Source organism: Balaenoptera physalus (assembly GCF_965194825.1).
Source record: "Balaenoptera physalus genome assembly, chromosome: 2".
Classification (NCBI taxonomy): Eukaryota; Metazoa; Chordata; class Mammalia; order Artiodactyla; family Balaenopteridae; genus Balaenoptera; species Balaenoptera physalus.
Genome location: NC_138883.1, coordinates 38,083,559 through 38,109,989, shown reverse-complemented (window position 1 = coordinate 38,109,989; position 26,431 = coordinate 38,083,559). Strand labels below are relative to the sequence as shown.

Below are 26,431 nucleotides of genomic sequence, written 5' to 3'. Positions count from 1 at the left end.
TCTCCAGAATAGCTGTATCTGTGTGTCTACACTGCCATCAGCAGTGCATGAGGGTTCCTATATGCCCACGTCTCCAATATCTTGGTATCATTTAATTTCCTAACTTTTGTAATTCTAAAAGATACAAGGTGATTATTTTGTTTTCATTTTTCTAATTACTACGGAGTTTGATGATTTCTTTGGTTTCTTCTGAAATTTGCCTTTTCATATTCATTGCTCATTTTTCCATTGGTATTGTTTTCCCTTATTGATTTGCAGAATTCCTTCTATAGTCTACATTTAATCACTCATTGATTTCAAGTATCTTTTCTCCCATTCTGTCATTTATCTATAGATGTTCTGTGACCAGAAATGCTTAATTTTGATATAATCAAATTTCTTTTTTGTCTTATACTTTATACTTTTGAAGTTTAAGAAGCCAGTTGCCACCCTCTAGGTTAGAGAGATTCTCCCATGCGTCCTTGTAAATTTATAGTTATAACCTTTTATCATTTAATTCTATCATTTAAGGAATCTAGTTTTATTTTTCTCTATATAGTGAACTAGTATCCTCAAAACCACTTAATAAAAAACTCTCCTTTTCTATTATGTCACCTTTACAAATATTAAGTTGCCATATATCCATGCTGTCTCTGAGCTCTATTCATTTACATTGTTCTATGGCCATATCAGTTCTTACTGCTATGAGTTTGTGGAATATCTTAATACCTGATAGGGAAAATTCCCCTTTCTAAAGTTTACTTAGTTATTTGTGGACCTCATTCTTCCATACAAATTTTAAAGTAAGTTTGGATTCCTCAAAAAATTCAACTGGAATTTGGTTGGGATTAATTTTTAAGATTAAATTTAGAATGTTCACTTTTTTAATATTATCATCTCACTGGAAGCATGGAATGTTTCTTAGATCATTTTCTATGTTTTTATTGGAATTTTAGAGTTTTCTCCAAATAGATCTCTTATATTCTTGGTTAATTCCTTGATAGTTTTTAACTTTTGCTATTGTGAAATGATGTTTGGATTTTTATAGGCTTTCTTCTGGCAACTTTGCTGAACCTCTTTATAGTTCAAATAATTTGTTGATTGTTGGATTTTTTCAGGTATTTATCTTTTGCAAAGGAGAGTTTTTTTTCCCCTCTTCTCTTACAATCCTTACATATTATAGTTTTTTTTAAATCTTTCCTTATGGTATTAGACAGAATCCATGCTATGATAGGCTTACCCATTGTCTTGGTCTTGAAGGAAATGCATTTAATCTAATAACATTTCTCCACTAAGAATAACATTTAGTTTAGATTTTTTATATATAAACCTTAACCAAGTTAAAAAATTATTCCATTGCTGGCTTGATGCTGTATTTTTCATAAATAGGTGTGAAACCTTACCATATGCTTTTCTATACCAATTAAGATAATCATGCTTTTTTTCCTTTTTTGTCCGTTATTCTGATAGATTTTCTGATGCGGAGTCATTCTGGTGTTCCTGAGATAAATCCTATTTGGTGACGTATTTTAAAATACACCATTGGATTTTGTAGCTAGTATTTTTAACTGTGAATATATATTCATAAACAAAATGGGCCCTTTTTCTTCATTTTCATCTGGTTTTGAAATCAACATTAGCCTTAAATTCTATTTTGTCAATAATTAAGATTGCAATCTGGGCTTTTGGGTTCATATTTGTCTGGTATATACTTTTTTCTTTTTTTGGCAAGAGCTTTATTCAGATATGGTTCACATACCATATAATTCATCTATTTAAAGTGTACAATTCAATGGTTTTTAATATGCTCAGAGTTGTGCAACCATAACCACAATCAATTTTAGTATATTTTCATCACCCCCAAAAGAAATCCTATACACTTTAGCTATCATTCACACCCTCTCATTTCCCCGCCACCTCCCAGCCCTAGGCAACCACTATATATATATATATATATATATATATATATATATATATATATATATATATATATATATTCTTTATAGATTTGACTATTCTGAACATTTGATGTAGATGGACTCATACAACATGTGGTCTTTTGTGGCTATTTTTAGTTAGCATGTTTTCAAGATTCATCTAAGCTGTAGCTTGTATTAGTACTTCATGCCTTTTTATGGATGAATAATATTCCATTGTACGTATATACTTTTACCCATTCATCAGTTGATGGGACATTTGGATTTCCACCTTTTGGTTATTATGAATACTGTTATGAACATTCATGTACAAGTTTCTGTGTGGACTGTTTTCAACACTCTTCAGCATATACCTAGGAGTGGAACTGCTGTTATCAAATAGCAACTGTTTAATCGTTTGAGGAATTGCCAGACTGCAACTATACGATTTTACATTCCTAACAGCAGTATATGAAGCTTTCTATTTCTCTACACCCTCACCAATATTTTTTTATTATACCCACCCTAGTGGGTGTGAAATGGTATCTCATTGTGGTTTCAATTTGCATTTCCCTAATGACTAATGATGTTAAACATCTTTTTTTGTGTTTACTGACCATTTGTATATCTTCTTTGGAGAGATGTCTATTCAGATACTTTGACCAGTCAAAAAATTGGTGTCTTACTATTTTTTTAACAGATTTGTTTTTTTCTTTTCCTTTTTTTTTTTTTTTTTTTTTCTGGCGGCGCCACATGTGGGATCTTAGTTCCCTGACCAGGGAATGAACTTGCACGCCCCACAGCGGAAGCATGGAGTCCCAACCACTGGACCGCCAGGGAAGTCCCTGGGTGGTCTTATTACTGAGTGGCAAGTTTTTTTAAATTTTTTTTAATAAGTTCTGGATACAAGTTCTTATCTATTATTTGCAAATATTTTCTACCATTCTGTGGGTTGGTATGCCTTTCCTCATCCTTTTATTTTTTATCTTATGCCTTTAACTGAATCTTATTTATTGCTTTTCTTTTCTTTTTTAATCTTTTAAAAACTTTTATTTCTAAATGTTTTCACTTAAAAATTTTCAATATAGGATCTCCTGTAATTGGTGAGTTTAATCCGCTTATATCATTTTCCCCATGGTCAAATGCATTGGGTAACCTGTCAGTTCATTTTTCTCCCTGGACATCTCCCTCCACATAGCTCATCCTCCTCCAATCTGGACTGAATATTGTGGGCCTGCTGCAAATGTTATCCTGCCACTATACTGGGTTGGGGCACTGATTTCTGGTATCTCTTGCCTCCCTTGATTTACTCCCTTATTTTTTGTGGACTACATCCTCCAGTAGACTTTTATTTTTTCCTAGATGAGCCTCTTTTTTTTTTTTTGCCATAATTAACAACAATTTATTTATTTTGCAAGTGTTCCTATTTAAGTTTTGTTTTTTTCTATTTCTTTTAACATCTTTATTGGATTATAATTGCTTTACAATGGTGTGTTAGTTTCTGCTTTATAACAAAGTGAATCAGCTATACATATACATATATCCCCATATCTCCTCTCTCTTGCAACTCCCTCCCACCCTCCCTATCCCATCCCTCTAGCTGGTCACAAAGTACTGAGCTGATCTCCCTGTGCTATGCGGCTGCTTCCCACTAGCTATCTATTTTACATTTGGTAGTGTATATATCTACATGCCGCTCCCTCACTTTGTCCCAACTTACCCTTCCCCCTCCCCGTGTCCCAAGTCCATTCTCTAGTAGGTCTGCGTCTTTATTCCCAATTTTTTTTTAAGATTCCATATATATGTTAGCATACGGTATTTGTTTTTCTCTTTCTGACTTACTTCACTCTGTATGACAGACTCTAGGTCCATCCACCTCACTACAAATAACTCAATTTCATTTCTTCTTATGGCTGAGTAATATTCCATTGTATATATGTGCCACATTTTCTTTATCCATTCATCTGTCGATGGACACTTAGGTTGCTTCCATGTCCTGGCTATTGTAAATAGAGCTGCAATGAACATTTTGGTACATGACTCTTTTTGAATTATGGTTTTCTCAGGGTATATGCCCAGTAGTGGGATTGCTGGGTCGTATGGTAGTTCTATTTTTAGTTTTTTAAGGAACCTCCATACTGTTTTCCATAGTGGCTGTATCAATTTACATTCCCACCAACAGTGCAAGAGGGTTCCCTCTTCTCCACACCCTCTCCAGCATTTATTGTTTGTAGATTTTTTGATGATGGCCATTCTGACTGGTGTGAGGTGATACCTCATTGTAGTTTTGATTTGCATTTCTCTAACGATTAATGATGTTGAGCATTCTTTCACGTGTTTGTTGGCAATCTGTATATCTTCTTTGGAGAAATGCTGCATAGAAACTAAAGTTTAAAGTTTTGTATGTCTTAAATGTTTTAAACTTCTCTTCATGTTTTAAACTTGAAGTTTAAAACATGAGGGTAGTTTGGTCACAGAATTATAGGTTGGAAAAGCAAGTATCTCCTGAAATCCAAATCTCTTTTATTTCCTAGGTTCAGCCATTGAGTTTGGCTAGCAACGAATACTGTTAGCTAAATAAATTTGGTTCCTGAGTTTCAGAGAGCAAGAAGGAAGTGTTCACTTAGCAAGGGATGTGCCAAAAAAATTTATTGTAATCCGAGTTTAGATTGAATAGTTTGAATCTACTGTAATCTTCATGAATTTGGAGAGCATAAGTTCAGATAGCAGGAATTTGTCCTCAGAACTTTGAAGGCATTGATCTACCATTTTTTGTTATCCAGATTTGCTGTCTAATGCAGATGTTATTCTTGTTCCTAAGTGATTGTTTTTTACCCTCTCTTTGAAAACTTTTAAGATTTTCTCTTTATTCTTAGAGTTCTAAAACTTCACAGTGCTATGTCTTGGTGTGGGTCTTTTTCATTCATTACACTTGACACCCTTGTTGGGCCTTTCAACCTAAAGACTGAAGTTCTGGGATAGCCTCCTATGTTATTTCATTTTAATAATCCCTTCCCATCCCTTAAAAAAAATTTTTTTTTTCACTTTCTAACACCATCAGTCTGATATTAGACCCCTCCTGTGGCCTTTATCTTTTCTCTCACTTTCTGTCTCTTTCAGAGGTATTTCCTCACTTGCATCTTACAGCTCTAGTAATTACTTCTGAATTTGAAATATTTTTAAGAGCCCTGCTGTTTTATAACTCTTGTTGCATTTCCTGTTATTGCATAAATGCAGTGTCTCTGAACATTTTTACCAACTTTTCCCACTTACAACATAGTCAGCATTGTCTCATATCCTAAATATCTTGAAAACATGGTTTTTCATTTTAAACAGTCCTCTATCAAAAGTTCAAAATGTATCAAAGATTTTAAGCAGCATGAGGCATTATCAAATCTGTGTTTTCGATGTTCAGTCTAGAAGTAGTAGGGAGAATGAACTGGAGCAGATTAGAGACAGAGTCTGTAATCTCGCAGAGAAATGATGAAAGTCTTATCCAAGGCAGTAGTGGCGGGGGGGAAAGGCAAAAGAACAGGCTGACAGATTTTAGGAGGTGGAATGGCACAGGACTTGGTGATTGACTGGTTAAGGGAAAAAGGAAAAGTACTATATTACCCTCAGGTTTATGGTTTGGACAATACCAAGAATAGCTGAATTTCTCCAAATAAGAAACATGTATTTTTAATATATTTAATATAACAACAACTTACCTGTTGTTCAGTCTCATTTGAGTTAAGCTAAATCATATCTAAATATAAGTTACAAATGTTCTATAGAAAAATAAAAATTTCCCCCAGTGTTACAGTCTCAGAGATAAGATACCAAACCTTTAGAGGGATCAACTTTTTAAATTAAGATTCTTTACAGAAATATTTAAAAGGAAGGATGGATAAATTAGCAGTAAACAAAAATTCAAGTTTAAAATTATGGATGGATAAAACACTATAGAAGAAAATTTTATCACAAAATATTGGCATATTTTGAAATAAAAAGTCATTCTACTATTATAAATACTTTTGTTTTTGTATATTCACTTTGAGTCTCAAAAAGAATTTTGCAAGGTAATTTCCTTTTCATCAGTGAAACACCTGTTTACTGTTTAACCAACAATATTAAAGTGTGGATGCAAATATTTACTAAATATACTTTTCTCAAATAAATGCAAATCACTATTTCTGAAAAGGTTTAATTCTATTTAAACTCATTAGTATATTTATATTTAAATATGCCAGTGTAATCTATACGTCTTAAGCAAGTAGGAGCTTCTCGAATGAAGAAACAGTCTGACTTGGTTTTATAAATAATGAAGATGATTTAAAATGTAAAAAATTGAGCTTAAAAAACACAGCCCAAACCACCTGTTTTTTAAAGTCACACCAGCCATCTACTTCTAAAAAGCCCTTATCAAAGCTATTTCTTCAAACTCAACATTTACTAATTCAACAGATGGGTTTTTAAAATGAGGAATGTAATTTTACTTTCAACTCACTGATTATATACTCAAATGGCGGCTTAAAAAAAATAATTTTAGAATACACAAAACCTGAATTAAACCATTCTCAACATTTTTTCAGGACTGTTTGCTAACTGGTTTGCTTTTATTTACGTATGAGCTTTAAACACGTCTACAACAGGTAGTACACAGAAATAATTATTTGCAACTATAAAACCTGTCAAGTAAACTCCCAATGTAACATCACTGCTTTTTCCTTCTCTTGTAAGAATCATTACTATGAACTCGGACTCGCTGGTACACAGAGGATGCTATTTTCATGCTGTCTTTCTTTGTAAGCGTCTTCTCTACTGCTCCAGGTTTCCAAAGTAACAGCTGTGCATCTTCTCCTCCAGTTAGCAAAGAATCATCTTGCATATTCCAACAGAAAGAACGGACTGTAGCAACATGCCCTCCCTGAAGGCTGGTCACACGGACCAATCCTGATGTAGTACAGCTCATTATGTGAATAATTCCTGTGTTTGTTCCTCCAACTACAAACAATTTGTCCGTCTTTTCATGATATAGGCCGCCAATCAAATAGTCCAAAATCCCTTCTTTCACATTAATTACTTCTCTGACATCCGGGATGTTCAAACATGTAATTGGTTCATCGGTATCCAGATGATTAAGATCCCACCAACAAAATCCTTCATCATGTGTCATGCAGTAAATCTGTTTATAATCTTTCCCAGACCAACCAATATAGCTTACTGATGAAACTGAGTTACAGGTTGTAACCAGTGCATCTTCTTCGTTATCAACAGTAATATCAAATACATTTACCAGGCCGTCAGTTGAACCTGAGACTACCATGTTGGGATTGCTGGGATGGAAACATACTTGAGTGATATCATCACTATGTGTCTCTGAATATGCACCAAGTGGGTCTTTAGTAGTAGACAAATCCTGAGAATTAATTCTTGCATCCCAAAATACCAACAATGCATCATCATCAACTTTTTCTGTACCAGCACAAATGACATGATCATTACAGCTGATATCAAAACTGATAAAAATATTGGAAGGGTAACCCTTGAACAGCTGGACAGGTTTCTCACTGGCTAATCGAGCATCCCAACATTTTACAGTGCCATCAGTGCATGAGGAATACACGCTGTCACAGGAATTTGCAAACTTGACTCCATTAAGTCCAGGATATCCTCTAAATTCTTGTAGTACATTTAATCTTTCTTTATCATATATTCTGATTGATCCATTAGAACATAAGACAGCAACCAAGCTTCCTTTTTCTGCTTGTACAGTCTTTGATGTGTCTATGCCAAGCAGATAAGTAGGCTCTTTAGTTTCTGAGGAACGTTTAACAATGTTCAAATTAGCAAATTGTTCCTCAATCTTCTCCATATCAGGAGTGCATCCAAGGGTAGTAAAAATCTGTAATAAAAACAAAAATTAAAATTTAATCCAAAGCGTCTCTACATTGTGATTAAATCAAGAACATTTCCCTCTGAGAGCTGGCACAAAACAACAGAACTAAAATCTAATATTTTAATCATTTCCCTACCATGATGTAACTAAAACTCAGTTGCCTACTTCTAATTCAATCACTTTTTATGTACTGAATCTACTGCCAGTAAGAGAATTTTAAAACATGTACATACCTTGCTTAGTAATTCCTTTCAGCTCAAACCTAATAATTGGTCCTACGCACAGTCCTCAGCATTAGCCAGGATCTCCACTTTGAGATCTTCACCTGGCCCCAGCTGCCCTAACAACTATAGAATCTAAACATAGATGTGTTAGCAGAAAAATGGTCCCTCAAAGATGTTCATGCCATGGGGCTTCCCTGGTGGCACAGTGGTTGAGAATCTGCCTGCCAATGCAGGGGACACAGGTTCGATCCCTGGTCCGGGAAGATCCCACATGCTGCGGAGCAGCTAAGCCCATGCACCACAACTACTGAGCCTGCGCTCTAGAGCCCGTGAGCCACAATTACTGAGCCCGTGTTCTGCAACTACTGAAGCCCGCGCACCTAGAGCCCGTGCTCCACAACGAGAGAGACCACTGCAATGAGAAGCCCACGCACTACAATGAAGAGTAGCCCCCGCTCGCCACAACTAGAGAAAGCCCACGCGCAGCAACAAAGACCCAACACAGCCAAAAATAAATAAATTCATAAAAAAAAAAAAGATGTTCATGCCTTAATCCCAGGAACCTATGAATATGTTAGGTCACATGGCAAAGAGGAATTGAGGTTGTAAATGGAATTAAGGTTCCTAATCAGTTGACCTTAAAATAGGGAGATTATTCTAGATTATCCGGGTGGGCCCAAAGTAATCACCAGTGCCCTTAAAAGTACTGATAGAAGAAGCAGGCAGAATATGAGAGTCAGAGGGAGATGTTACTATGGAAGAAAGGTTCAGAGAGATACATTGCTGGTTTGCGCAAAGGAGGCCAGTTATTGGGTGGCCTCTAGAAAGCGGAAAAAGCAAGGAAACAGCCTCCTTTAGAGCTTCCACGTGAAAGTGCAGCCCTGCTAACCCCCTGATTTTAGCCCATTGAGACCCATTTTGGACTTCTGACCTCCAGAGTTGTAATAAATTTATGTTGTTTTGAGCCACCAAGTTTGCAGTTATTTGTTACAGCAGCGATAAAAAACTAATAAAGATACCCAGTAGGAGTTCTGGAGATGTGCTTCTCAGGCAGTAGCAGCTTGTAAATGTTGGAGATGCAATTTGAACTTAGGCATTCTGGCTTCAGGGACTGTGCTCTTAACCACCACGCTAGATTGCCTCTCAATGGTAGGTTGTATACAGAACAAGTTCAAGGCCAGAAAAATATGCATGCCTAGTGACTTTATCACAAACTTTTCTATCTTGCTTTCACCAATGAATATTCTAGCCTGCCTCACAAATTCACATTTTCATTAAGATGAACTGCCTTTCTTTCTGTTGCTTTAGTGATAGCTTTTTAACCGCCTGTCTTTTCATCTTTACAAGGAGAAATGAATACTAATTCAAGAGTTGTTAGAAGGATTAACTGAAATAACGTGTCTGCCATACCATGACACACATTCAACAAATGTTATGTAAAAATGACCAGTATTACCATTATCAATACCACTAACACCACATGGGGGAGAATTTGGATCTATCAGAGTGGCTCCAAACAAAACAACTAAACCAAAAGGCAAAAAATGTTAAAAAGTTGCATTGGGGTTCAAAAAAAGAATAAGCATCCTCTCCAACTTTAAATTTTGACTATTTAAAAACTTACAAAAGTTGAAAGAATAGTACAATGAATATACACACACATAGCCTTTCACCTCCGAGGTTCAACAACTTGCTTTCTTCTATCTCTATAAGCACACACACACACACATTTTTTGATGAACTATTTGAAAGTTAACTGCAGACAAAATATCACTTCATTTCTAAATACTTTAACACAGAGCACCTCCCCAATCTTTTGTTTTCTTAACACTGAATTTTTTTAAAAGTCCAGGCCAGTTGTTTGATAATATGTCCCATATTCCGGATTTTTCTAATTGTTTCCTCCTCATGATTAGATTCCAGTTTAATATTGTTATCAGGGATAAAATTTACGTGATGCTGGGTACTTTTTTTTTTGGCTGCATTGGGTCTTCATTGCTGCGTGCGGGCTTTCTCTAGTTGCAGCGAGCGGGGGCTACTCTTCGTTGTGGTGTGTGGGCTTCTCATTGCGGTGGGTTCTCTTGTTGCAGTGCACAGGCTCTAGGCATGTGGGCTTCAGTAGTTGCAGCACGTGGGCTCAGTAGTTGTGGCTCATGGGTTCTAGAGCGCAGGCTCAAATTGTGGCGCACGGGCTTAGTTGCTCTGCAGCATGTGGGATCTTCCCGGGCCAGGGATTGAACCCGTGTCCCCTGCATTGGCAGGCGGATTCTTAACCACTGTGCCACGAGGGAAGCCCTGGGTACTTCTTATTGCATCACATCATAGAGACTCAGAATAACAAGTTTGATCACTTACTTAAATTCTTCTTGTTGCTCAAACTGTCCCCAACTTGACCACTGAGAAACTCCTCAGGCAGCCAGCTTCTGTGTGCTTTTGATTTGTCATTATCACAATTAGTATGTAAGCCCTAAATGGAACAACTCTGTATAAGAATAAGTCTGAAAATGGTGAGCATCCTTCAAGTATTCAGAGACTAAATGACCATTTATCTCCACAGCATAACTGTCGGTTTTACAACCAGATAGGCTAAAATGGCCTTCTCTCCTTAAACATGTCATGCTTGCTTCTGTCTCAGGACTGTAGCAATAGCTGCTTCTCTGCCTGGAATACTTTCTGTACCTTTTTAGTGTGAGTAACTCCTTCCTGTTATTCAGGTCTCAATATGTTACCTCCCCAGAGAGACCTTCCCTGATCAACCAACCTAAAGTAGCCTGTCACCCCCCTATCATACTGCCTATTTTATTAATTAAAAAATTAAAAATGTTTAATTATGAAATATTTCAAATATACAAAGAAGTGTAGAAAAAAGGAAAGACACCCAAGTACTGTACATATTACCCACATTTAACATTCTGCCATATTTGCCTCAGTTTTTTTTTTTAATATTTTACTATTTTTTTAAAAATTTTATTTATTTATTTATTTATGGCTGTGTTCGGTCTTCGTTTCTGTGCAGGGGCTTTCTCCAGTTGTGGCAAGTGGGGGCCACTCTTCATCACGGTGCGCAGGCCTCTCATTATCGTGGCCTCTCTTGTTGCGGAGCACAGGCTCCAGACGCGCAGGCTCAGTAATTGTGGCTCACAGGCCTAGTTGCTCCGCGGCATGTGGGATCTTCCCAGACCAGGACTCGAACCCGTGTCCCCTGCATTGGCAGGCAGATTCTCAACCACTGTGCCACCAGGGAAGCCCAACCTCAGTTTTTTATTTAAAGAAATGAAACCTTATAGACACAACTCCTATGATTAAGAAATTTTTTAAATGGCATCACAATTGTATGTATCTTTGTTGCAATTTGCTCTTTTCACTCAGTATTTTTTAAAAACCTGATTTTACTGGTGTGGTAAACTTATTACCTGACTCTTTCTTGCTTTTTTGTTATCAATATGATTATTGAATAAATGAGTGAATAATTGATTCAACTTTCATGCATTAAGAGCTGAAGAATTCCAGGAGAAACAGAATAAATCTAAAATGATATTGCATGTGTCTGTGTGTCTGCAGGGGGAACTGTGCTTATGGAAATTAGTAAAATAATGGCATTCTTCAGCAGTACTTTAAATAAAGTACAAAAAGGAAATATAGAAAAAGACTTTACATTTGTGAAAAAAAAATTATTTAACTCAATTTTTTTTTACTACAAGCTCTTCAAATACGTCCTAAAATGTGTGTTCACTTAAGAGTGTACTGCCTATACACTTCAAGGAAAAATCCTTTTTAATTCCAGATAAAAACAACTGCCCATTCTTGAAATACTAGTCAAAGTGTTAATGAGATTACAAAAGAAACAATTCTTTGCTACGGCTTCATATTGATCTCTGCATATGAAATATCAGGTTTTAAACAATAAGGAAGTTTAATGTGACTTTTAAGCTAATCGTAAGTTATAGGACTATGACTATGCACTGCTACCCCCAAGCAGGAGAGTAGTGCGGTACTCCTTCCCTCCAGTGTTGCCTGGAGAGTCCGTTTCACAGTGGAACAGTCCCCTGCGAGGATTCTGGGGATTGATAAGGCAGGCAGAGTGGGCCCAGATGGAACGCTACAACAAACTAACACTTTTAAAACAGCAGTAATGGTAACAATCTCAATGGTTGTCCACCTGACACACTGTTTAAATGCAGCATAGTACTTCAAAAAAAAGAAAGATAGATGTTAGAAGGTAGGTAGCTCCTATAACACTCTCATGCTATAGAGTTTATATTCATTCGTCCATAGATACAAATAGTAAAATAGTTTAATCTCTTAGGGAAAAGATGAAAATCTCTGGCTTATGCTTTAACACATTACTATGCAAGTGAATCATATTTGAAATAGAACTTCCAAGGCTACATAGTTAATTTTAATTTTATATACTAATGGATCATTCTAAAATGATGAATAAACCCTTTTACTTCTATGTATGCCCTTCTCTGTGTTTTCTTTGTATGACCCACTTCCCAGTCCTCAAGATAAGCCATAGGCTCTCTTTTCTTCTCACTTGACACTCTCACAAGGCAACCTCATTGACATTCATGTTTTCAAGTGCCACCTAAGTGCCAGTGAGCTCATCTATTTACAAGTCCATATTTCCAAGTATCTACTAGCCATTTCTCCTTGAACATGTCCCACTACACCTCAAAGTAAAACTGATTATTTATGCCCCCACCAACCTTCTCCTTAAAAACAAAATGAAAATATGCTTCTCAACGTTCTCCATGTTGGTCAATGGTATTGGCACCATGACAACACTCTGATCCACACAGTTATCTAAGCCAGAACCTCTGGGGAATATCCAGCTCTCCTACTCAGGGCTCTCTTCCAATCCATTTCTTTTTTCTTTTTTTTTTTTTTTTTTAACATCTTTATTGGAGTATAATTGCTTTACAATGGAGTGTTAGTTTCTGCTTTATAACAAAGTGAATCAGCTATACGTATACATATATCCTCATATCTCCTCCCTCTTGCATCTCCCTCCCACCCTCCCTATCCCACCCCTCTCGGTGGTCACAAAGCACCGAGCTGATCTCCCTTCCAATCCATTTCTAAATCTCACTTTTGCTGAAGGCTACTAAGGGCATACTGAACTATAAGGTTCAATCTATTTCTGTAGATCAAAACAATACTGACAACTTAATATAGTTCAACCTAACAAAAACATATAAAGAGAACAAATAAGATTATCCATAATTTTAATCTTTTCTCTATTTATTTCTGTTAGATGCATAAAAGGAAGCTTAGTCAGCATTCTAGATCTCAACAGGCTAGTGAGAGCTGAGGATGTAGAGTGAGCCTTTCTTATATCAATACACACACACACACACACACACACACACACAAAAGAAAGAGGGGACAAAAAGAGAGGGACAGAAAAGAGTACTAAAGCAAACAGTAGGGAGGAGAAAAGAAGAGAAATGAAGATAAGCCAAAAGAGAACAGCAGAGTAAAGAGAAAGGAATGGATGGAGTTACCGCCACTACCTGTTGGATCATACTGCAGTTCTTACTTTCCCAACACTGACATGAGACAAGGAGAAGAGGTCCAGATAAAGGAAGTTTAGTAGAGTCTAAAGCTATGTTGGTTCACTTGGTTAAAGAGTTTTCATTAAAAAAAATTCCTTGTCCTTGAGTTAGTAGATGTAGCAAGCAACCATAACCCAATTTAAATACTGGCCTAACTGTTCTGAAAAAATTACTAATATCTCATCTTGACCCACCTGGTACAGATCAGGAAATAGCAGACCCCCAGCAGTGCCCTGGCATTGAGCCACCACTGCTGTTGTGGTCTTTACTGGGATACAGAATTCTCGTGTCTGAATATAATGCAGTAGCTGGAAGATGTTTAGAAAGACACCCTAGGGGCTTCCCTGGTGGCGCAGTGGTTGAGAATCTGCCTGCCAATGCAGGGGACACGGGTTCGAGCCCTGGTCTGGGAAGATACCACATGCCGCGGAGCAACTGGGCCCGTGAGCCACAATTACTGAGCCTGCGCGTCTGGAGCCTGTGCTCCGCAACAAGAGAGGCCGCGATAGTGAGAGGCCCGCGCACCGCGATGAAGACTGGCCCCCGCTTGCCGCAACTAGAGAAAGCCCTCGCACAGAAACGAAGACACAACACAGCCATAAATAAATAAATAAATAAATAAATAAATAAATAAATAAATAAATAAATAAATAAATAAAAAGACACCCTAAAACAAACACCTTAGGGTAAGCTTCAAGGGGGTGAAAATATTAACTTCTTGGTGAACTGCCATCTTGAGACACATTAGAAGGGAAATGCTGACTCATCTCTAATCTGAAGAACTGTCCTTAGGTAATTAAGAGTTAGTTACTTGATAACAAAATCCCCAAACATAAGTATTTCTTTTGTGGCTTTTGCCTTAGTAAAGTTTAAGTTATCTTTATCAATCAAAATATTCTTTCATTTTACTTCCTATTAAAATAAACCCAATAAAATGTTATTTCTCTATATAAAGTACACCTTAAATACATCTAGCTGCAACTAGGTGTTGCTCTTATTCCTGAATTGGCCAAGTGTGAATATGAAATCTGAAGGACAGCCTAGGTAGCTTAAATCATTCCACGATGGAAGAGGAAGTAGCTTTCTTTCTCATTTAAACAAGATGAAAAAATGTATTAAACGAAAACACACATTTTATACCTATTTAGAAACTATTGATTACAAAAGGCACTGTACTAAAAGTCTCTGGCATATTACTTTGTAGGAAGTCAGAAATGAGCAGTATCCTTAGAAATATATTTCTATCTTTCAGGTATGAATAAATTTCATCATACTTGAAAGATCTGACAGCATAAGCAACAAACACTATTACATTTTCACTACTAAAGAACAAGAGTTGTATTTGAACTGTATGTTGGATAAAGGACTAGTTTTCTTTCGAAAAGATTTATCAGACTTGGGTCAGAAAAACTAATTCCCCACAGCTGAAACTTAATACTGCCCACTGACCGCAAGGAACTAGCTCTGATGATTGCACAATGCAGAGATTTGGCTAATGTCCCCAATGCAGGGAGAAGCTAAATGGGAAAAGTCATTCAGGAATGGGCTCTAATAACTTCACAATCCACACTTATAATTTAACTACAATAATGCTAACATATCTATCAAACTGGGCTAGGATGATTGAGTCTCACAGAGAAGAAAAACTCATAACTGGAGTTCAAAAAATGCTAGGCGGTGTGCTAGAAACTTATTGATACGTTTAATTTTTTTACCCTAATCATTTAATCCTATCAGACAGGTATTATTATCACCATTTTACAGAGGAAATTGAAGTTCAGAGAAACTGAGTAACTTGCTAAATAACGCTCTCATAGGTAATAACAGAGGGAGTTTGATTTGAAACCCAAATTGTAACTTTAAAACCTGTGAACCTGTGTTCATTTTAATTCTATGCTATTCCTCTTCCACTTAAGTACTAAAATATTATTGTCAACTTTAATTAAGGAATATGCCTATTAGGCTTTGAGAGGAAGAATTACATATTAATTCTACATATAAGCAGAGGAGAAAGAAAGGGAGCAGGATGGGGGCTTCCCTGGTGGCACAGTGGTTAAGAATCCGCCTGCCAATGCAGGGGACACAGGTTCGAGCCCTGGTCCAGGAAGATCCCACATGCCGCCGAGTAACTAAGCCCGTGAGCCACAACTACTGAGCCTGCGCTCTAGAGCCCGCACGCCACAACTACTGGAGCCCACGTGCCTAGAGCCCATGCTCCGCAACAAGAGAAGCCACCACAAAGAGAAACCTGCGCACCGCAACGAAGAGTAGCCCCCGCTCGCCACAACTAGAGAAAGCCCGTGCACAGCAACGAAGACCCAATGCAGCCAAAAATAAATAAATAAAATAAATAAATTTATAAAAAAAAAAAAAGGGGAGCAGGATGATTGAAAAAACACACAGACACAGAAAAAGGTTACAGTAAGCAGCCATCACTTTTAATTTTTTTGTGTCCCATTTTTTATTATGGAATTTGTATGGAATAAAGAATAGTAAAAGAAACCCCTATGCAACCCATTATCCACCACGAACAATTACATTCCTCAAAAGTTATTATTAGCAGTGGAGGTGTCAAACATATATCATATTTTATTTGAAGGGTAATTAAGAAACCGTAGAGGATATCTAGTATGATGGAACCCCTCCAACTCACCCCTCTTCCCCCTCCATGTGGCATCAACATTGTTTCAGTTGCCTGTAGCACCAGGGATGGATCCTGATTAACCTAATCATAGTAATGCCATCCTTTTTAACCAGTAATTGGTTCAGAAACCATACATTTTTGCCAGTCCACGCATGTATTCCCCTCCTAACTACAATTTGTTCACATGTAGAACGCTAATTCTAAAGGGTACCCAATCCGACTGATGGAAAGAACTTTAATTCCATGTGTATGAGATTCAACATTTTCTGACTATTTAAGTCAATTTGCAGTGGAGTTTTTGTTAATGCAGCCAGAACCAGCCTAACTAATTAGAGATAATCAAATAAAGTCTTGGGTGTTATCACCAAGTACTGACTTAATGTAAGAGGCTCCTACAAATAAAGATTTAGGGAACATACTTTAAAAAGTCAAATTTCATTCATATTAAAGATGGGGACTTTGATCTTTTGTTCCCTTTAGAACATTCTATCCTCTCCCCTTTCCCACCTATTCCAAAAAATAGGATACACAAAGGAATTGTCAGAAGACTATAAAAAAACCTATGCTCAGTAATAATGGTAGGATCCCTGATTCTAAAGACATCAACAAAACAAAAAAACAAACAAACCTCTGAAATGATACAATATTTTAAAACTTAATATAAAACTCTATCTGGTAAGTTTCTGTGTATTTTACAAATTTATCTATATTTTTGAATTTCTAAATAGTCCCATGGCTCAAAATTCAAAAGGTTCCAAAACTAATGTCTTAGAACATTTCTGTCCTCAAACCCCTTTCTTCTCCCAGCAGGCGTCAAATGTTACCAGTTTCTTATGAATATTTTCAGAGATTGTCAATTTGGAAATAATGCAGTGAAGTAATTTTCAGCTTGTCAATAATCTGTCAGTGTGGTACAATAAAAAAGCAATACGTTAAAAAAAAAAAAAAAGCAATACGTTTAAGAATAAAACATACTAATTTCAAGCCCTTGTTCTACCACAAACTAGCAAAGTCATCATTGTACAAATTAACCTAAGCTCTGTAAGCCTCAGTTTCTTCATCTTTAAAATGGGGATAGAAATGGACATACTTGATATTGAGCGCCTTTTATAGCCAAGTACAGTGCTAAATGCTGGAGATTCAGATGAGAAACATACTTGCTGTCTTCAAGAAGTTAGGAGAAAGACCAGTAAACAATTACACTATAGGGTGATTGTACAAGGACAGAGATAATCACAGGATGACACAGGAACACAAAGCAGAAGGATGTAGTGGGCATAATTCTTGGCATAAAGAAAATAAGCAAATATTGATTTCCTTTCTTTCTAATAACTTCATTTGATTTGCCTTATTTCATTTCACATTCACATTTTAAAAAATACCATTCTACAGCTTTTAAAAAATGAAAGCATTCTGTTACTTTTATATTAAAACTATTTTAAAAAAATGAACCAATATGCAAAATTTCATGAACATGAATATCAAACCAGCAACTCTCAATTCTGAATAAACCACTGACATATCAAATTGTGTGGGTGCTTTTTAAGATTTCATTTTTCATTTTTTAATGAAAAATACATTTCTAAAGAGCAAATGAACTTCAGTATGTTTTAGAAGATGATATAGTTTCACTGAAGTGAAACAAGTTCTCAGTGAACTTCTCCAAAATTCTTATCTTTTAGTTAGGTACCGATCAGAAAGGCTTAAGATCTACCCTATTAAAAATACCCTGGACACAGGAGCCAAGATCTCCCACTGGTCACTCTAGACCAGTTTGAGCAAAAAAGCAACCAAACAATAAACACCCATGAATCCATACTGATAAAAATAAATGACTGAGTAAGTAAATAAATGAGGGAGAAGGGACATATCTTCCTTACAGAAAAATTCCAACGAATATAAGCAGAAACAACCTCCTCCAGGAGGTGGAGCTCAGTTCTCCTCTTCTGGAGTATAGGCTGGACTTAATTACTTGCTTCCAAAGAACAGAGTATTGAAAGAGTAAAAGATAGTAAATTCAACTAGAGAAAATCAGAAGAAAACACCTTAACCAACTGATCAAGGTCAGCATCTTTGGTGGTAAGTCATGTTGATGTCACTTGCCCTCTGATGTGATGTGATGAGAAAGATAGTTTACTTCTGTGGCATTCGTCTCAAAAATTCATAACCCCAGCCTAATCTTGAGAAAACGTCAAACAAACTCAATTGAGGGACAATCTACAAATACCTGGCTAGTACTCTTCAAGTTTCAAAGTCATGTTAGCAGAGCATTTGGAAGCAGTAGCTGCTAATGTCTAATGTCATGTGCTAGTGGCAAGGTCAGTGGTAAATGGGAAAAATCTAATGTTAGCTATAAAAGTTCTATACTGGACATTAAAGAACAGTCCCTCATATGCACTACCAACATGTCCTAGAGAAATCAATACCTTGGGATAAAAAGCATGCATTGGTTTAACTTCAGCAGAACATTTCTAAGAAAACTTTTATATCAAAAATTTAGAGAAATTTGTGTGTATATTTTAAACTGACACATAATTGGCCTTAAAATAATCTATCAAAGAACCATTTGTTTTAAACTGGGCAGAAGTGCTGCATATTTAGTGGAAGGTATGCTAAACTGACATCTGCTACAATTTCAATGCAATTTTAAATATCATATTCATTAATGACTGAGACAATGTCTTTGTAAATTAATCCTGGTTAGCGAGCCTGAATATGCTATTCTTGTTCACACGAATGTTCAAGATACTGGTTGCAGCAACATATGGCATTTCATGCATTAAAATACACTAAAATTCTTAGGGAGAGCACAGTTTTTAAAGTGCAGGAAATTGTTACCAAGGAAAAGAGGGAGGGGGTGGGAAGGAATGACACACACACACTCTCTCATGCAGTATGAGATTATCCTTCAGGTTCCAGATATAACATTCAAAGTATCTCTTAAAAAACAAAGACATTTTTCTCAATAACATCTTGAAATATCCAGTTTCTCAAGTAAATCTTTCACCCCAAAGTCACCCTTTATAGTAAGTCTATGAATACCCAGCTTCTTTCAACAAGAACAATGAACTGTCTTTGCCTTTCCAAAACAACCAGCTGGTTAACCAAACAGAGAAGAAACCAAACTTCTTCAGTCACCAGATGTCTTAATTTGGAACAGATAGTAGCAATGTGGAATAATCCAATTCTTGAATTGGTACTCTATGTTTACTACTTCTTTTTCTAATTCTCAATAGATGCTTTTAAAAATTAAGCAAACGCTCTCTGTAATAACTGCAAAAAAAAGGAAGGGGGAGGGGGAATTAAAAGAGTAATGACCTACAATAGAATGATATTAACATTATCAAAGAACAATCCACTTGAATATTATGTTATAGTTAGAAACTGATAAGCATTATCATTAAATCCCTGGGACTTCCCTGAGGGTCCAGTGGCTAAGACTCCATGCTCCCAATGCAGGGGGCCCAGGTTCGATCCCCGGTCAGGGAACTAGATCCCACATGCAGCAACTAAAGATCTTGCATACCACAACTAACACCTGGCACAGCCAAATAAATAAATATTTTTTAAAATCATTAAATCCCTATTCAATAATTCAGAAACGATTCTCGAATGGCTAACATGACAGGCCTAAAACACACTGGATTTAGCAAAGTCCCCGCTCTCAACAAAGAGCAGTGGGGAGACAGACAGATATATAGACAAATAACTAATTATCATAATGAAAATAGTGATAAGCATTATAAAAAATAATATTGGGTAAGGCAAGAAATGGGGCAGGAATAGCCTTTTAGATTTGGTCATTAAAGGCAAGCCTCTCTCATGAGGTGAGATTTGAGCCGAGACCAGAATAAAGTGAGGGAGCAAAGTATTGGACCGTGTGAACCAAGGGAAAAATAATGAAATGAAAATAAAAACAAAAATACACAAATGGGAGCTAATTAAACTTAAAAGCTTTTGCACAGCAAAAGAAACCATAAACAAAACAAAAATTCAACCCCTGGAATGAGAGAAAATATTTGCAAACGAAGCAACCGACAAGGGATTAATCTCAAAAATATATAAATGGCTCATGCAGTTCAATATCAAAAAAACATACAACCCAATCCAAAAATGGGCAGAAGATAATTTTCTCTCCTGGGCAGAGAAAAATAGCAAGTGGGCCAGTGCAGCTAACACTGAGTCAGAGAAAGAAAGTGGTGTAGGAAATAAGGTTGAAGAGGTAGCTGCAGTCAGATAAGAGCTTTGCAGGCCACGGTAAGGACTTCAGATTTTATTCTCAAGTGAGAGAGCAAGCCACTGCAGGTTGACAGCAGGGAGTAACGTCCGTGAAGAGATTCCTCCAGCTGCTGACTGGAGAACAGACCTAGGGCAAGAATGAAAGTAGTAAAGAGGCTTGTGCACAATTTGGGGCAAGAGATACGAAAGTAGGGAGAAGTGGCTGGATTCAGGCCACAATTATGAAAGAGGAAGAAACAGCATTTTCTCATTAGACTTCAAGAGGGGTATGAGAAGAAGTGTCAAAGATGATTCTTAGGTTTCTGGCCTCAGCCACAAAGTGAATAGACCACTGGCATGTTACTTTTAGGATAATTACAAGCTTTCAGGATAATTACAAGATGATTAATTAGATAATTAGACAATTATCCAATTGTTTAAATAGTCTTTATAAACTGTGGTATATTATTATACACAGCAAAAAACAAAACAAAAACCCACACACCACTGGTACATGCAACAAGGTGGATAAATCTCAGAATTGTTTAGTGACAGAAGCCCGACACAAAAGGTTGCTACAGGATTTCACGTATACAAAGTTTAAGAACAGGTAAAACAAATCTACAATGGTGGCAATTGGAATACTGGTTATCTTTTGGGGGAATCCGGACTGGGGAAGAAAGCAAGAGAACTCTGTGAGTCATGATTATGCACATATGTATACATTTGGAAAAAAAAAACAAATCATCACGGAGGAGAATGACCCTCTGCCTCCATCACGATTCTCACACTGAGTGAAAAGCATCAACAGTCTACCGCTGGAGGAGAAACAGCATGGTGAGAAATCCCCTATCTGGCACATGCCAGCAGTGCCTGCTAAAAGTTGCGAGTGGAGAAGGACAATGAGGAAAGCCCTCCAGCATCCCAGGCCCAACACGCAGTGGCTTATTAACATCAGACAAAGGAGAGGTCTGAACAAGCACTATTAATTCACTCAAAATTATCATAGACCTAAATGTGAGGGCAAGAACTACAAAACTTCTAGGAAAGAAGCAGAGAAGTTATGACCCTGGGTTAGGTGAAGATTTCTTAGAATCCAAAAGCACAAACCAGCAAAGAAAAACTTGAATTAATTAAAATTTTAAACTTCTCTGCTTTTTGAAAATCAGTTAGGAAAATAAAATGTCAATCTCTGGGACTTCCCTGGCAGTCCAGTGGTTAAGACTCTGTGCTTCCAATGCAGACGGCACGGGTTCAATCCCTGGTCGGGGAACTAAGATCCCACATGCCGCTGCAGTGCAGCCAAAAAAAAAAAAAGTCAATCTAAAAGAAAAGAGGTGAAGCTTAAGTTACCAGAAATCAAGTTTATTTGGGAACAGCAGAGGAATTGCAATTCGTGACAGCCAAGCTGCAACGAGTTACAGGCAAGTCTGTTGAAGGTTTAGGATGGGTTGCTTTTATGGGCAAGCAGTGCAAAAAAGGAGAGTCCAGTTGGGAGCCATTCAGCAAGTCACTGGTTCGAAGATGGGAAGAGATTCTTGGCGGATGCTCATTAGTCACAGGTTAAGTTTCGATAAATCTGTAAATGTGATAATTCTCTAAATCGGGTATTCATGGGAAATCAGTCTCTCAGTCTTTAAGCTTTGTTTTTCTGAGGGCACATGAATGGGTCTACATTTCATATCCTTTGGTTCCATTTTAGATTAAAATCCTTTCACTCTTCCCTCGCTTGAGCAAGATCTTTCACAGACAGTATCGCCGATCAACCTTATTGCATGGGTGTTTGTTTAGTCAGAGATGTTGTTAGATGTTGGGCTGTGTGTCCCTTGGAGCTGCAGAGGACCATTCTAAGATGTTCTGTTCCACCGAAGAGGGAAATGGCAAGTGGATTTTTGGCTTCATTTGAACAACATGGGGAATCTCAGTCATACTCCTCTAAGGTGGTCAGGTTGGTTTCCACAGTCAATTGAGCCTCATGATAAGCCTCAGGAACTTTATTCTGTACATACATCTGAGAGAAAGACATTTGCCTACTGAAATAAGACAGTAGAAATTTCATTAGGAGGATGACACCCAGGGTCAGAAGTCCAGTTTTGGTTACTGAGTGGAACAAACTTCTCAACCAGTTTCCCCAGCTACCTATATTTAATAGGTTGAGAATGTCCCAAGTCCTGGAGCTTGGCCTATTTCAGTTAACAGATTGATACTGTCCATCATTTTTATTTCTTGCATTATTTTTCCCCATTTGTTAACATAAAAACAGCCTTCTTCCCCAAGCAGGACACAGGTTCCTCCCTAGTGTGCAGTGAGAAGGTGTAGTGCTCTGTGGTTTTGTGAGACGACTTCTGCTAGGCTGTCTGTTTGGGTTTGTTGATTTTCAAAGGCTCTAAGAGAAGCATTAAGGGTAGCTGCCATGACTATGGAGAGGTTTCAAATTGCTTTTTCAAGTCCGTTACTCCAACCCACGGGGAAAAAGACTCAGGTAAAGGCATGCCCAAACCCCTTTCCATCTACTATGGGGTTATTTGTGGGCATCCATCCAAAATTATATCCGTCCCAGCTTTGACGCGCTCTTTTAAGTTGTTAGGAGAAAGAACCCAGACTGGGTACATAGGCAGTGGAAGGGCAACAACTCCACAACGTCCCTTCCATTTAAGGAGGAGTGTTTCTGCACAGAAAGAAATAACCAGTGTTTTCTAAAGACAGGGTGTAAGTGGGCCCCCTTTTTTTTCCTGGTATAAAAGAAGAGCTCTCAGGATCAAAAACATGGTCATTTACACATAGCACATGACAGTCAGCATGGTGGGAATGGCTATAAGAACATTTTAAATTTCTATACATTTGGAATAATAGGTGAGTTTGATTATTGCGGGTGCGTTTCTCATGGAGGTCTGGGGAATCTCCAGGGAGAAGGTAAGCTGAATTAAGTTCCCACCATTCACCAGATTTTTGGTCAATTCCCCATTAAGTACCATTGAAAGGAAGCACATCCGCTTCCCATTCCCTGGTACCATTATAATTTTCATTATCCCACCACAGAGATACATTAATAGAGGAGACATTTAGTCTTCTTGATTCCAGCAGGGAGTGAATTCACGATCATCTGAATCATATAGAATTGTATAGTTACAAGCGTTTAGTGGGAGGGAGGCCAGAGTTTTGCCAGTACCATAAATGTTTTCGAAACACAAAGAAAGATTTTGGGTAAGAGTCCAGACTTGGTTAAGGGGTATTCCTTTATGGGCAGGGGGCACCCAATGGAATGCTGTAATGTCTGGTGCCAATTTGCTGCAAGGAAAAACATGCACCTCTTCAAAGGTACCAAAGGAAAAGCCTACATCTCTGCCAGACAGATTTCGCCATCCTTCTAAGGCTAAAGGCCAGGTTACCAGTTCAGGTTCATCATGAATGTTATTAGCTCTGGCACAAATCAAACAATCAGTAAGGCTGGCAGAATCAGGGAGTTTTGGTAAGGTGCGCCAAGGGATGCGCTAAAGCTAAAGCGAGCAGCAAGAAAGCCAAAGAAAGGGCAATTAGAACTTTAAGCAGCATGACACAGGCCTGGTCTGGATATCTTGGGAAAGCTGTCTACTTCTGATGTCATCTGCTTCAGTAGAAAATTTTAGCTTTGAATCACCAGTTAGGTTGCAGATCCACTCAAGTTTGGGGGCCCTTTTATAGAAGAGACCCATGAATCCAGGAGTCCATCCCTTGGAGCTTAGCGACACAGGGGTTAGTCAGCAACAGCTGGTAGGGGCCCTTGCAACAAGGTTGGAGGGAAACTTTATGGATATGCCTTCTGCAACAGACGAAGTCACCAGGCTGCAAAGTGTGGTGTTTGACATCTTTGTCTCCTGGGAGCATGCTGTGGAAAGATTATTCCTCCAAAGCATTATTATTGTCAATGGATTTAATTAGACCTTTGCAAAACTGAAATATATCCCCTTTTATTATTTGTAGGTCAAAGGAAGCAGGGACTAAATGCATTGGCTGTCCTATAATTATTTCAAAGGGTGAGAGCTTATGAATCCTGAATGGAACGGGTCCAAGATTTAGAAGAACCAGCAGAAATATTTTTGGTTGAGGTATTTGGAGATTTTTAACTAATTCAGCCAATGGTTCTTGATAATGCCATTTGTATGTTCAACCAGTCCTGAAGAGTGAGGATGACAAGCAAAATGAAAATGTTGTAGAACTGGCCAGATGGCACAGATTTGTGAAAGTACTTGTCCAGTAAAGTGGGTTCTCCAGTCACTATGGAGTTCCAGGGAGGTTCCTCAAATGGAAGTAATCTTTTCTAAAAGGACTTTAGCTACAGAAGAGGCAGCTGCCTTTCTACATGGAAATGCTTCAGTCCATGTGAAAACATGCACACCATTACTAGCCTAATATATTTACATCCATGAGACAGGAACAATTGTATGAAATCCATCTGCCAGACCTCAAATGGTCTACTGGGTAAATCAAAATGTCCCCAGGCAGTGTAGATAGTCTTCTCTGGGTTGAATTTAGGACAAGATATGTGTTTTTTGTGGCCTTGCCGACGTTTCTACACCAATATTGATTCATAAATGTTACCATTTTCTCACTGGACCAATGGTTTAAGTCATATATGGTAGTTAAAAAGGGAAATTTTAGATTTTTTTTTGGCAGGACCAATTTATTACTGGGTCCAAACCAGAGTCCCTTTACTTCACGGTACCAACAGCCTTTGACTTTCCAATTCTGTTTTTCTCTTTCAGAGGCCAACTGTTGTACTTCCCTGGCTAGTTCCCTTAGGTCCTCGCCAGGGGGAGCAGCCTTCTGGACCATGACAGAGGTTTGGTTTACAGATCTCAGAAGGGTGGCATTTTTTGCAGGAATACTGGTGAGGTGGTTTTCTTTGGCTTCCAGAAAATCAGACTTGGAATGCCCAGGGACTTTAATGATAGCTAGAGCTGCTGGCAGCAGTACAGCATCCAACAAATTTTGGACATAAGGGCCATTCTTAATTTTAACTCCACTAGAAGTAAGGAAACCCCACTGTTTCCATAACATTCCAAAGTCATGGGCTATCCCAAAGGCATGTCAACTATCTGTACAGACATTTGCCGTCTTGCCTTTGGCTAAAACATATGTTTGAATGAGAGCATGTAACTCCGCTTGTTGGGCTGAAGTGGTCGAAGGCGAGGGTGCAGCCTCAATGACCTTGCATACCTGGCACAGAATTTGCCATTCTCACTTTTTAGGCAAGAACCATCAATTAACCAGATCAGCATTCACCAAGGGGGTTTCTTGTAAGTCATCATGAGGGGTCAAGAGGTGATCCATCAAAGTCAAACAGACATGGGGAATTTCATCAGTGCAAGAGGGAAGAGGGATAGCAGGGTTGAGACTGTTATAATGAATAAGGGTCATATGAGGGGAGGTTAGTAAGAGGATTTCATAGGTGGTAAGACGTCTCACTGAAAGGTGTTGAGTGTGGTGCAAAATTTAAGAAAGGCTCAACAGGCTAAGGTACAAAGATGATCAAGGAGGATCCTATGACAATCTCTTCAGTAGCCTTTACTAAAAGAGTGGAAGCAGGCGTAGCTCCAAGGGGTGGGGGTGGAGTATTCTCAGGCCACTGGATCTCACTGTTGGCTGTAGAAACCTAAAGGTCGGTGATAGCCCCCATGTTTTTGGGTAAGTAATCCGAGGGCATTCCCTTCCTTCTCATATACAAAAAGGAAAAAGGGTAGCTGATAATTTATGTGTCCAAAGGCAGGTGGATTTATTAGGCTTTCCTTCAAGATCTTAAAGGCCAAGCTATCTTGATCATCCAAACAATGGGGTCAGGTTGGTGTTCTTTAGTAAGGCATATAGGGGCTGAACCACTAAGGAGAAATTTGGGATCCAATTATGACAATGACCAGCTAGCCCAAGAAAGCCTCCAGAGAATTTTATGTCATTTAAATCAGCCTTTCAAACTTGTGAGAAGTAAGAAGGCCTCAGTAAAGCCTTGAGGCATGACTGTCCAGATGTACTGTTGT

At 37.8% G+C, this 26,431-nt stretch overlaps 1 protein-coding gene across 8 annotated transcripts in view; it reads right to left on the bottom strand.

Annotated features, from left to right (window-relative positions):
• Positions 1 to 3,241: 3,241 nt before the first annotated feature.
• LOC309650809 (WD repeat-containing protein 89) overlaps positions 3,242 to 26,431 on the bottom strand; it is a 109,069-nt gene continuing 85,879 nt past the window's right edge. For 3 of the 8 annotated variants that reach the window (XM_082442599.1, XM_082442601.1, XM_082442602.1), the window contains one exon: positions 3,242 to 7,782. In XM_082442599.1, coding sequence (XP_082298725.1) covers positions 6,592 to 7,782 — 1,191 coding nt within the window. In that variant the 3' untranslated portion in view covers positions 3,242 to 6,591. Of the gene's footprint in view, positions 7,783 to 8,009; positions 10,321 to 10,355; positions 10,468 to 21,769; positions 22,454 to 26,431 lie in introns of those variants that run through there. The other 5 variants (XM_082442604.1, XM_082442605.1, XM_082442603.1 and 2 more) reach the window with 5 other exon arrangements.